The sequence below is a fragment of the Caretta caretta genome, chromosome 6 (genome assembly GCF_965140235.1).
Source record: "Caretta caretta isolate rCarCar2 chromosome 6, rCarCar1.hap1, whole genome shotgun sequence".
NCBI classification, from domain to species: Eukaryota; Metazoa; Chordata; order Testudines; family Cheloniidae; genus Caretta; species Caretta caretta.
This window is the reverse complement of record NC_134211.1, coordinates 113,916,304-113,929,133: the sequence shown is the minus strand read 5'-3', so window position 1 is coordinate 113,929,133 and position 12,830 is coordinate 113,916,304. Positions and strand designations below refer to the sequence as shown.

Below are 12,830 nucleotides of genomic sequence, written 5' to 3'. Positions count from 1 at the left end.
CTTTTTGAACAAAGTTTCTATTCTACAACAAAGGTATTTGGGGCTGTCAGGGCTGGTTCCCCACTCTGGCACTTTGAGTGCATAAGGTGGGGACCTGCAAGGATTTTAAAAATTAATACTGGCCATTCCAGGCTCGTATTAAACTCCCAAGGTTACAGCTTTTCTCTGACCTTGGCTTGGTAAATGCTGCCACCAACCAAATGCAAACCCCCTTTTTTTGGAACCCAGGAAGGCACACTTGGGAATTCCTTCCTGTGGGTACCCTCAAGCCCTTTCGCCCCCCCTCCCCCCACAGAAGAGCTGAGAAAGAAAACAAAGGAAATTAGCTGTTGCCACCAGCTAATTAAACAACATGCACAAACCTCTTAGGACACCAAAAATCCAATCCTGTTCTTAAAAAGGTAAATTTTATTAAAAACAAAAAGAAAGAAAACACACCTGGAACTTAGGCTTTTGCTAGATTTAAAAAACCCACTTACAAAAATTAAACATCAAGAATAACTTTCTTGAGGTCCACCTTAAAGGTTACAGCAAAACAAAAGCATTTGGGGTTAGCACAGAGGAGTCCACAAGCCTTACAAAATAAAAGAAATAAACCTAATCGCGTCTTTCTAGACATTCCTCATCTACTTACACATCTGGGGTTTCAGATAAGTAGATTCGAGGTGTGAATTGATGCTTTTTCATACCTGGTTTTAAAGCTGCTTACAGCATTGCTGCTCTTTGTTTCCGCTCTCCAGAAAATGACAACAGACACAAAGGGAAAGTTTTTTCCCAATTTTAAAAAGTTCTAGCCTTCCCATTGGCTCTTTTGATCAGGTGACCACTCCTTTCCTTTTACCTGTGGGCTTGTTAACCCTTTACAGGTAAAGCAAGTAGAGAACAGCTACTAAGAGGAATTTTACAGCTAACTGGCTGGCAAGGTGTCCATAAAAGAGAGCTACCCCACCTTCATTTATCACAGGGGCCTATACAAGAAATATTCTTTCCCTACTAGTGCAGAGAAAGACTTTAAGGTAATACTGCCTGGATATGATTTACAATATGAATGAATTCATTTATTCAGTCAAAACCGAATCAGCATGCACCCCTACTTAAAGCAGATACGGTCATAGACACTTGAGTAAGTAGCAGCTATATTTGCTAACAGATTCACCAGTGCTGTTTCAGGTCTGTATCGAAAGCTGCTCACATAAGAGTAGAGAAATAACTGCATTTTAGCAAAAGGGCTCCTGCATGCCTAAATTTGGGGTCCCAGATCCTTCATCTAGTATAAGGAGGCCCACTCTCAGTCTCTTCCTCTACCAAACACAAATAACATGATGCATGATTGGTGTTGAGATTTGGATGAGATAGGAAGGGATTAGAGATGATGTGTTTTTGTAGGGATAAACTGGAATTGGGGTGATCTGTGATTTGGGAGAAGTCGGGATTAGGGGTGATCTAATGTTGTGGGGATAAGTGGAGATTAGGAGGTGAGTTGAAATGGGGAATGAGTTGGGATTAGGTGTGACGTGATTTGGGATGAGCTGGGATTGGAGTGACCTGTATCCTGGGAAGTAGGAAGTGAGCTCAGATGGGGGATGAGTTTGTGTGAGAAGGGGAGTAGCATGCGTGCACAGGACAGCAATTTGCTGAAGAAGATGAATGAAATCTTGCAGCCCTGCTGTGCTGTGCACGGCCCTTACCCTCCCCCTTATGCTGGCACAGATTTGTGTAGATCAGGTTCTCATCTGATGTTCCCTGAAGTCAATGAGAATCTTTCCAAATGGGTTTTGGATGGTCCCTATGGGCTCACTTGTGATCAATGGTTGCATGCCCACACAAAAGCATAAGGAAGTCCCTTCCTCCTGCATGTGATTTACCACATTGCCATAGTCTGCATAGGGAGACTAGGGGAAGAAGAGAGAGCAACTGCTGCTAGGCTACTACTCTCCTCCTGTGCAGGTGACCGGGGGAGGGGAGGGTCAGTGGAGCTTATGTTCCACCCAGCACAGCTGAGCTGTCCCATAGGGGGTAGCATGCTGTGTGAGGAAAAGGGCTCCTGTAGGCTCTGCCCGGATCCTCCTCAGACTACATTGACAGGTTACAATCCAGCTCCACGTGAGCCCCTTCAGATGTTTAAGGTCAGACTGAAGTCACTTTCCTCTAATCTTAATTAATCTGTTTTTTATTTTCCCTTGCCTGTGGCAGGTGATAAGTAGGGTGTACTTAAAGATCCTTCTTCTATGCAACAAAGATTTATTTGGAAATCAATAAGTAATAATGCACACAATATAGTGGAAGTGCAGTTGAAATGCACAGAGCTAGATCTCACACCAGTGTTGATCTGGCATAACTCCACGGGCGTTGATGAAGCGAGGCAAGTGCAGAATGGATGTAAATGAGAACAGCTTCATCCCCACAGGGCCAGATCCTGTACCCTTCTTACAGTGTCATTCAGCAGTAACTCCACCAAAGTGATTTCGAGCTGACACACCTAGTATGAGGGATTGCAGAATCAGACCTAAGGGATTGCAGAATCAGAATCTCCCTGTCCTGGGGTTCATCCAGGCACGAAGCTGGCCCTTGTCTGTATGCGAGGCCCAAGGCTGGATGCTGTTCTGCAGTGACTTGTACGCAGAGCAGCAGAGCTGTCCGTGGTGCTGATGCGAGCTTGCCCTTCAGCAGATGCAGGTTTTATCTTTTTTCCGCTGGGGCAGCTCCTCCAACACTTCAAACCCCAGCCCGTCCTGGCAGAACGGTTCGGTCCAGCAGCTGGATCCTGCCAATTTTTGGTCCTAATCTCCCCGATTTCACTGTGTGGCCAGAAAACAAGTGTAGCTGCTCCTTCTGAGCTAAAAATGTCTGGACCCTGATGCAACCTGGTGATACTACTACAACTTCATCATGGTACCTGGTTCCTGCTTGGCCTAGTACGTTTTTCTAGCTCACACCCCTAAATTCTAAAAGCTAAATAGAGAACAATGGCAGCTGCTCCCTATTGCATGTCCCCTTACAAAACAACAAAAGTGGGTTGGATCTTGCTGGAGTTTTCAAGTGCTTACGTGCCAGGATGTATCAGGGACTGGCTTTTATAGTGGACGAGGAGTGTGTAACTATGCAGTAAAATGTAGTGGCTTGTGGCCAGAATATCTGCTCCATCCATCATGGCCCAGGTGTCAGCTCGAGGTATTTGCATTGCTGTTGCTCCTGTAGTGGGATGTGTTGGAGTCCGGATTGTTTTTCCTCCAGGACAAGTGGCAACATGTCTTGCCTGTTTTGGCGATACGGTCTGGTTACTAAAGGCCCGAACCTGGTAGTCCCCAGCAGGGGGTAGGTGCTGAACATGCGATTTGGACTGTTACTGAATAGGGAGCTGGATTTTTGCTGTGGAAGTGGAGCCATGCAGTTTCCCTCAATTTAATGGCCAGACCCATGGGGTTAGGGATTGAAAATAGAGCAGGTCAACTGCTGGGATCCAAATCTTTGTGCTGGGGCGCAGGCCTGGTAGGCAGGCAAGGAGAGGCTGGACATGTTCTCCACCTACAGGATTGGGTCGGGGCTAGGGTGACCAGATGTCCCGATTTTATAGGGACAGTCCCGATTTTTTGGGTCTTTTTCTTATATAGGCTCCTATTACCCCCCAACCCGCAGTCCCGATTTTTCACACTTGCTGCCTGGTCCCCCTAGTGGGGGCAGCGGTCAGGGCCAAGTCTTGGTAGGCGGCAGGTGCTGGGTGTAGGTGGCTCAGCCGGGACCAGCAGGGGCCGGGTACTGGAGGCGCTCAAGGCTGGGGCTAGACAGCGGCTCCGTTCAGCCAGAGGGATCTGCAGGGCTCAGCGCCCCAGGCTGGCGGGGTGCAGACCGGGGGCGGGGTTTGCAGCCCTGTTGCACTGGGCTGAGGCCGGCTCCGGCTGGCAGCGGCGCCGGGGGGCGGCTACACCTGCTCTCCAGGCCCGGATCTCGGGGGTGGGGAGCAGCCCCGGGCCGGCTGCGCCGTGAGGCCTCGAGGAGAGGCTGGGCTCGCTCCGGAGCTGGGTGGCGCCGCCTGGCCGCGGCTCCCGGCCTCCTGCGCTCAGCCCGGGGGAGGGGTCCCCAGCGCGCATCCTCCCTGCCCCCGGCCGGCTGCGGCAGGCTCCCGCCCCAGCGCCCGCCATGGCGCTGAGCAACCTGCTCTTCGCCCAGTGCGTCGGCTACTTCCTGGCCTTCCTCTGCAGCTTCGTGGTGGTGGTGCCGCTGTCCGAGAACAGCAACGACTGCCGCGGCCGCTGCCTGCTCTTCACCGAGGGCATGTGGCTCAGCGCCAACCTGACGGCGGAGCGGCCGCGCTTCACCGTGCAGGAGTGGGGGCCCCCGGCCGCCTGCCGCTTCAGCGTCTTCGCCGGGCTGCTCTCGCTGCTGCTGGCCGCCGCGCAGGCCTGGCGGACGCTCTTCTTCCTCTGCAAGGGCCACGAGGAGTAAGTAAGGGGGGAGGGGGTTAGGGGACTCTTCTCCCCCCCCCCCCCGGAACCTGCCCCTCCGCCAGAACCTGAGCCCCCCAACTTGTCCCCCCAGAACCTGCCCCCTGCCAGAACCTGAGCCCCCCCAGAACCTGCACCCCCAACTTGCCCCCTCAGAACCACCCCTCCAGAAACTGCCCCTCCGCCAGACCCTGAGCCCCCCCTGCCAGAACCTGCCCCCGCCCAACTTGCCCCCTCGGAACCAGCCCCCCAAACCTGCCCCCTGCCAGAACCTGCACCCCCCAACTTGCCCCCTCAGAACCACCTCCCCAGAACCTGCCTCCTGCCACAACCTGAGCCCCCCGAAGCTTCCCCCTGCCAGAACCTGCACCCCCCAACTTGCCCCCTCAGAACCAGTCCATCAGAGCCTTCCCCCTGCCAGAACCTGTGCCCCCCAACTTGCCCCCTCAGAACCTGCCCCCTACCAGAATCTGTGCCCTCCAAACCCAACTTGTCCCCTCAGAACTAGCCCCCCAAACCTGCCTCCTGCCAGAACCTGCACCCCTCAACTTGCCCCCTCAGAACCAGCCCCCCAGAACCTGCCCCTTGCCAGAACCTTCCCCCTCGCCAGAGCCAGCCCCCCGCATCTGCCAGTACCCATCCCCAGCTGGCTGAGGAAGCCCTGCAGCTGCAGGGCCAAGGCAGGGAAGGGGGCACAGGGAGAGGGGGGCTATGCTCTGCCTCGGTGCTGGGACATCCAGGACCTAGCAGTGCCACCCCCACCTACATTGGCCTGCCAGGGGTTGGTGGTGAACAGGGGACACCAGGAAACAAGGTATTAGCTGGGATCTGACACTTCCCCCTGGAGACTTCCATCTGGACCTTTGCCCTCGCAACTAAGGACATGACTTTGGGTGTTGGCATCACCAACTTAACTGGAGCAGGGTCAGTCCTTAGAGAAGTTTTGCTTTATACTTGATGCTGTTCGGCAAGGTTGAGAGCTTCCTAGAGAGGCTCTAGCCTGCCATCCTTTAGGGTCGGTTGGCAAGGGGTGGGACTAATTCAGGGAGAACAGAGGTTTAAAAAGCCAGCTAAGCCACCAGAGGAGCAGCAAACTGAGTTTGGTGGGGGAGTTTGGAGAGTCCATGAGAGCCAGATACACCTGATAAACATTCTCTAAATTTAGGCCAATAACACTCCCCCCCACCCTTGAGAACAAACAAAACTCTGCAAGAGTAAAAAGAACGCAGGCAGAAGTTCAGCGGCAGAGTGGGGGCCACCCAATTTATTGCATTGAATGCAACATGAACGATTATCTGTCTTGTGGGCAGGTGACATATGTGTGCATTCGGCTCAAAGAGATCAGGGCCTTCAGAGACCAAGTACGGGCTCTTGAAACCAGAGTGACTGAACTAGTGGAGCTAAGGAAGATAGAGAGGTACAGAGACGAGACTTCCAGGGACACAGCACAGTGATCCCACCCCCAGTTTGACAGGCTCTGTGCTGCTGAGGAGGATGAACATCTTGGGGAAGGAGAACATCAAGCTGGAGCAGAGGGAAGCGATCCCAGAGCTGGGACCCTCCTCGTTCATGTTGCATTCAATGCAATAAATTGGGTGGCCCCCACTCTGCCGCTGAACTTCTGCCTGCGTTCTTTTTACTCTTGCAGAGTTTTGTTTGTTCTCAAGGTATGTCATGGTATCCTCTCACACTGAGAATACCTCTCCAGGGGAAGGGACCACTGTTATTAGGAAGAGACAGGTAACATTAATGTGGGATTTGATTATTAGAAATATAGATAGTCGGGTTTGTGGTGCCCAGGAGAACTGCATGGTGAATTTTCTGCTGGATGCGAAGGTTGCAGACCTCTTGAGACATCTAGACAGACTTACGTGCAGTGCTGGGGAGGAGCCGGTGGTCATGATTCATGTAGGTATCAATGACATAGGGAAAGGTAGAAAATTTAGGCTGGTAGGTAAGAGATTAAAGTCCAGGACCTCCATGGCAGCATTCTCCGAAATGCTTCCAATACCATGCGCAGGGCCAGTTAGACAGGCAGAATGACCGGGTCTCAATGCGAGGATGAGAGAATGGTGTTTAGAAGAAGGATTTAGGTTTATTAGGAATTGGGGGACCTTTTGGGAACGGAGGAGCCTATACAGAAAGGATGGGCTCCACCTAAACCAAAATGGAACCAGATTGCTGCCATGTAAAATTAAAAAGATCGGAGAGGACTTTTAAAACTGAGGGAAGGGGGAAAGCTGACAGGTGCAGAGAAGTACACAGCTGGGATAGACACATCATGTAGGGCAGGATCTATTAAAGGGATACTCTATATCCCAGTAAAGGGGAGAGGATAGAAGTAGATAAAGTACAGGTAGGAACTGAAGAGAAACAGTCAAACAAAAAAGAATCCCATTCAGTTACATCACATAAAGGCAGACAACTAAATATTGACAAATTTTATAAGTTCTTACATACAAATGCAAGAAGTCTACATAGTAAGATGGGTAAACTTGAGTACCTGGTGTTAAATGAGGATATTGATAAATAGGCATATCAGAAACTTGGTGGAAGAATGATAATCATGGGACATAGTAATGTCAGGGTACAAAATATATACAATTACAGAGCAGGTTGCACTGCTGGGGGAGTGGCAATATATGTGAAAGAAAGCATATAGTAAAAATCTTAAATGAATCAAACTGTACCATAGAATCTCTATGGATAGAAATTCCATGCTTGAACAAGAATATAGCACTAGGAATATACTATCAACCACCTGACCAGGATGGTGATGGTTCTTGTGAAATGCTCAGGGACATTAGAGAGGTTACAAAAACAGAAAATCCACTAATAATGGGGGATTTCAACTATCCCCTTATTGACTGGGAACATGTTGCCTCATGACAGGATGCAGAGATAAAATTTCTAGATATCAATAATGACTGTTTCTTGTCTTGGAATCCACAAGGGGAGAGGCAATTCTTGATTTAGTCCAAAGTGATGCACAGAATCTGTTCCAAGAGGTGAATATAGCTGAACCACTCGGTAGCAGTGCCCATAATGTAATTAAATTTAACATACTTGTAGAGAGGAAAATGTCAAAGAAACCCACCACATTAACATTAGCTTCAAAAAGGGGAATGACACAAAACTGAGGAGGCTAGTTAAACAGAAATTAAAACGAATAGACACGAGTGAAACGTCTGCAAGCTGCATGGAAACTTTTTAAAAACACCATAATAGAGGCTCAAACTATAAGTATACCCAAATTAAAAAAACAACAACCAAAAACCAGAGGACCAAAAAAAAAAGGGAGATTCCCACATCTGAACCATTCTTTTTAGGTGACAAATCTGAGGGAACTGTCCCAGATTGAGCTGTCAAGAGAGGAGGTTTGGGAACAAATTGGTACATTAAACAGTAATAAGTCACCAGGACGAGATGATATTCATCCTAGAGGTCTGAAGGAACTCAAATATGAAATTGCAGAACTATTAACTGTGGTATCTGATCTATTGCTTAAATCAGTCTTTGTACCACATGACTGGCAGATAGCGAATGTAATGCTGACTTTTTAAAAAAGGCTCCGGAGGTGAACCTGGCAATTATAGGCCAGTAAGCCTAATTTCAGTACAGGAAAATTGGTTGAAACTATAGTAAAGAACAGAATTATCAGACACGTAGATGATTACAGTATGTTAGGGAAGTGTCAATGCGGCTTTTGTAAAGGGAAATTATGCCTCATCAGTCTATTACAATTTTTTGAGGGGGTCAACAAACATGTGGACAAGTGTGATCCGGTGGATACAGTGTACTTGGACTTTCAGAAAGTCTTTGACAAAGTTCCTTAGTAAAGGCTCTTAAGCAAAGTAAGCTGTCAGGGATAACAGGGAAGGTCCTCTCATGGATCAGTAACTGGTTAAAAGATAGGAAACAAAGGGTAGGAATAAAATGGTCAGTTTTCACAATGAAGGAAGATAAATAGCAGGGTCCAGAAGCGATGGAAGCTCTGTAAAAGTGGGGGGGCCACGGGCACCCTAACCATGGCCCCACCCCAACACTTCCCCAAAAGGCTACGCGCCTGTGTCCCCCCTTCTCCTCAAGCCCCCCCCCTCGTGCTGCCCTTTCTCCCTAAGCCCCTGCCCTTGCACTGCTCCTTTCCTTAAGGCCCTGCCCCTTGCTGCTGCTTCTGCCTAAGCCCTGCTCCCACACGACCTCTTTCCCCCCCCCCCCAAGACCGCGCTCACTCCTCTGCCACCCGTCACATGCCCTTACGGCTGGTAAAAAGTGGGAGGGCTCTCCCACTTTTAAAAGTAATGGGGCCATGGCCCCCTGGGATCTATACTGGGACCAGTCCTATTCAACATATTCATAAATGATCTAGAAAAAGGGTAAACAGTGAAGTGGCAAAGTTTGCAGATGATCGAAAATTACTCAAGATAGTTAAATCCAAAGCAGACTGCAAAGAGATATAGAGAGATCTCACAAAACTGGATGCCAGGGCCACAAAATGGTAGGTGAAATCCAATGTTGATAAATGCAAAGTAATGCAGATTGGAGAACCTAGTCCCAACTATACATACAAAATGATGAGGTCTAAACTAGCTGTTACCACTCAAGAAAGAGATCTTGGAGTCATTATGGATAGTTCTCTGAAAACATCTGCTCAATAGATAAAAATAGAAATAAATGCTTAAAACCCATAGTCTTGAACAACTGTGAAAATTTAAATTAACTGAAAAAACACTTAAAAATAAACATCAATATTATCTATCAAACTCTAAAGAAATAAAAATAAAATTCTGCCAAGCCTCTTCATACTGCACTTGTGAATCCTTGCAGGCATTTATAAGCATTGCTCTAGTTTTACTGGTATGCTCCTGCTGCCTTGTGCCACTCTGAAACCAGCCAGTTGAAACGGGTATATGGATGCTTTGTGCCATCAGGCCAGTGCAAAGCAGCTGGGACATTCCAGTGAATCTGGCCATTTGTGAGTTACCACTAGGAATTCCAGGCACTAGAAGAACTCAGTTTAGGAACACACACCCTCCTCCTCATTCCTCTAGTCACTAAATAATGTACATTGTGTGGTCAGTACAGCTGGTCAAAAAATTCAGAATTTTGAAACTTTTTCATGGGGGAAAAAAAGGGGAATTGATTCAACTGATGAAAATTTTTACCATTTTTCCGACATGGTACTAGTGGTTACGGTGATAGTTATTTATGAAAATTATTATCTCACTATCATTTCAGTTCCAATCTTAGCATTACCTGCAACAATAAAGTGATCAAACTGGCACCTGATTATGTGGAATAAGAAATACACAAAGGGTACTGGAAGCAATATTTAGTTATGGAGTAAACTAAGATGTACAGAATGAGTGGGAGGCTGTATTGTTTTAGTGGCTAGGGCACTGGATTGGGAGTCAGGAGAGTGGGATGCTGTTCCCAGCTTGCTGGCGACCTGTTGTGTGACCTTGGATAAATAGCTTTTTTGTGCTTCTATTTTCCCTTCCATCCTTTGTCTTGTCTTTACTTAGATTGTAAGCTCTCTGGGGCAGGGACTGTCTTGCTATGTATTTGTTCAGTGCCAAGCACAATGAGGCCCTAGTCTTGGAACAGTATACCAAGGGGTATGGTGGATCTCCATCACTGACAATTTTTAAATCACAACTGGATATTTTTCTAAAAGATCTGCTCTAGGAAATATTTGGGAGGAGTTCTACAGCCTATGTTATACAGGTGGGTCAGATTGGATGGTCACAATAGTCCTTTCTGGCCTTAGAATCTGTGAATCTTGGTAGAGATCTGAAGGTGCTACTGTAATGCAAATAATAATAGGATTGGCTATTATTCTCTAATATTCTCTGGCCACCCTTAGACTATCCACTGTTAAAAAGTGCCCTAACAGATTTTTAATAAAGCAATAGCTAGCTTTCTCAGGATTGAAGCTTATCCTATAAGAGGAGACTTTTTAATACACTTTGAAAAAAAGTGTATTTTTAAACAAATATCATAAACCTCAATTAGCTGTAGATGTTTGGTTGAATCCAGATGCATTTTATTTCCTATAGTTTAAAAACAGCTTATTTGGAAGAAACAGAACTAATAAGGTTTTTAATGGTGTATTTTGGACAAGACTTTCACGATTTTTGATCTATTTCCAATTTTGGGTATTTATTTTATTTTGGTGTGTTGTACAATTCTTTTGTTGAGATTTGTTCTTTATGAGTAGCTTTTGAGATTCTTCTATTTCAGTTGTGTATTATCCTTTGGGTAACACTATTCATAGTTAATAAAATGTTGATCTGGGTAAGAAAGGATTTGGAAGGCTGCTATGTGTTTGAAAGCCAAGATTATGTGTATTGTTATAATAAAATATGCAAGTCTAGTGCCACATAAGGTCAAAATATGGATTAAAACAGGACAACATGTAGCCTGTCTAATAAAACACTGGGAAAGGGAAGTTCCACCCCATGCCCAGATTTGTCATGGCAAATCTGAAAAGCAAATGTAGCATCCTAAGTGAGTTATGCTGTGTTAACACTGAGCAAAGGTCCATTAACATTTCAAACATGCATGAGCGACTAACCCTGAAAATGGCCCTTTATTTCTGGAGAGGTAGAGGAATTTGTGCTCTTTGGGCATCATAAACTATGCACATCTTTGCTATACTGATTGAAGGTTGTTCAGGAGGAAATTCTGCAGCAATGCTGCTGCACATCCTTGCACTTACTGAGGTTGATGAGAGCATTGCAATTGACTTCACTTGAAGGAGGATTGGGCCCATGATGAATAAGAAGTGACTCCTAGTTAAAATATGAGGATATTCACCTTATTAAATAGTTTACAGAGCATCCATTGATTGTCAGTCAGATGCGTGGCATACAGCTACAAACTACTACAAACAGAAAACTAGCTGAAGATTAAGAAGAAAGACAACACAACAGCACTGTAGATTAATGAAAGGGTTGCCTGGAAAGATGAGTCTTGCATCACACTGTTATCATTGTTTATTTGCAAAGTGCAAACGATGTGCTTGATGGCGCATTTGTAAGATGTGAAGCTTACAGAGTTGAGCTCTGGTAGACCAACCGGAAGGAGCAAGTTTTAGGATTGGGTCGTTCCACTGAGAACACCTTCAGTCCTAACCCCAAGATTGCACATTTAAAGACTATCAGCGTCTTGAATTACACCAGCAAGTAGATGAAAAGTCAGTGCCGAACATCCAGTGGAGATGTTCCATGCTCATGCTAACTGTCTACTAAGTGGGTGAGCCACTGCTTTCTGCAGTAGGGGCTTGATCTAAATCAGAGTCCACTGAACTGACTGGAAAGACTCCCATTGGTCTTTGATCAGCCCCCTGTATAAGCTTTCAGTGTATATTTGATAAGTCAATCATTTAATTTTATAGTTGACAAATAGATTTGTGTATTGCCGTTTCCTTGCTCCATGCAATATCACTGTAAGAACTGGCAATGCTTAATTTTAGTAAGGGGCATGATTTAGTGATCTAAGCGCAGGCCAAAGAGCCAGGGATACCTTATTTCTAAATCTAGCTTTGTCACAGGCTCCTTTTGTGGCTTGGTCAAGTCACTTAAATTCTTTCCTTTATCCTGCCCCTCCTCCCCTGCAGTTTCCCTATCTGTAAAATGGGAATAAATTTGTTTATGTGCTTAATGGGAAGGTCCTGGGAATTAATTGACTTGTCCTTTAAAGATAAAAAGCACTATGTTAATGCTAAGTATTTAATTTCTATTTAATTTTCTCATTATCATGACTTAAAGCATTTAACATTTACATGTCCAGTGACAGCCATAGCCTACTCCTAGTGAACTCAGTGGGAAAACTTGCATTCAATAAGAATAGAAACAGGCCATAAATGTGAATGCTCCAAGCGACCGATCTTGTGTTTCTGGAAGACTGGCCACGCTGAAGTCCTTCTCCTGAAAGACCTAAAACAGCTAGAAAATGTGGTGGGCCTACACTGTCTTTGATCCTCATGGACACCTTGCACTGAAAGCAATAGGAATTGCCTTTGATCTCATTGGTTGAAAATTGTCATTGGGGGCAGGATTTTATCCCTGGTATTATAAGGGGCCCAGAATTTCCCATACTGATTGTTAAGGTTCATCTCCTGTAACAGCAGCAAATAGCTCATAAGGATGAAGAATCTATCATCATTTTTCTCAAGTGTTCCATTAAACTAAACACTGAAATGCTTTTCAAGTCAGTGATCAAATTCTAACAGGCTGGGTAGGTTCTGGCAAGGACAGTCCTAGTTTCTGCAAACACAGTTAGAAATAAGACACGCATCATATGCCTTGAGCTGGCCGTGGATTCTAAACTGCATGTCATAGCTGGTCGTATTCTAAGCTGCAGTGCAGACCCAGATCCTCAACT

The 12,830-nt window shown here is 46.2% G+C and overlaps 1 protein-coding gene across 7 annotated transcripts in view; it reads left to right on the top strand.

Annotated features, from left to right (window-relative positions):
* Window positions 1-3,601: 3,601 nt before the first annotated feature.
* The window catches only part of TMEM179 (transmembrane protein 179), a 48,198-nt gene continuing 38,969 nt past the window's right edge, over window positions 3,602-12,830 (top strand). For 2 of the 7 annotated variants that reach the window (XM_048853920.2, XM_048853922.2), the window contains exon 1: window positions 3,608-4,439. In XM_048853920.2, the coding sequence (XP_048709877.1) occupies window positions 4,138-4,439 (302 nt within the window). In that variant the 5' untranslated portion in view covers window positions 3,608-4,137. Of the gene's footprint in view, window positions 4,440-12,830 lie in introns of all 7 variants that reach the window. The other 5 variants (XM_048853918.2, XM_075129912.1, XM_048853923.2 and 2 more) reach the window with 5 other exon arrangements.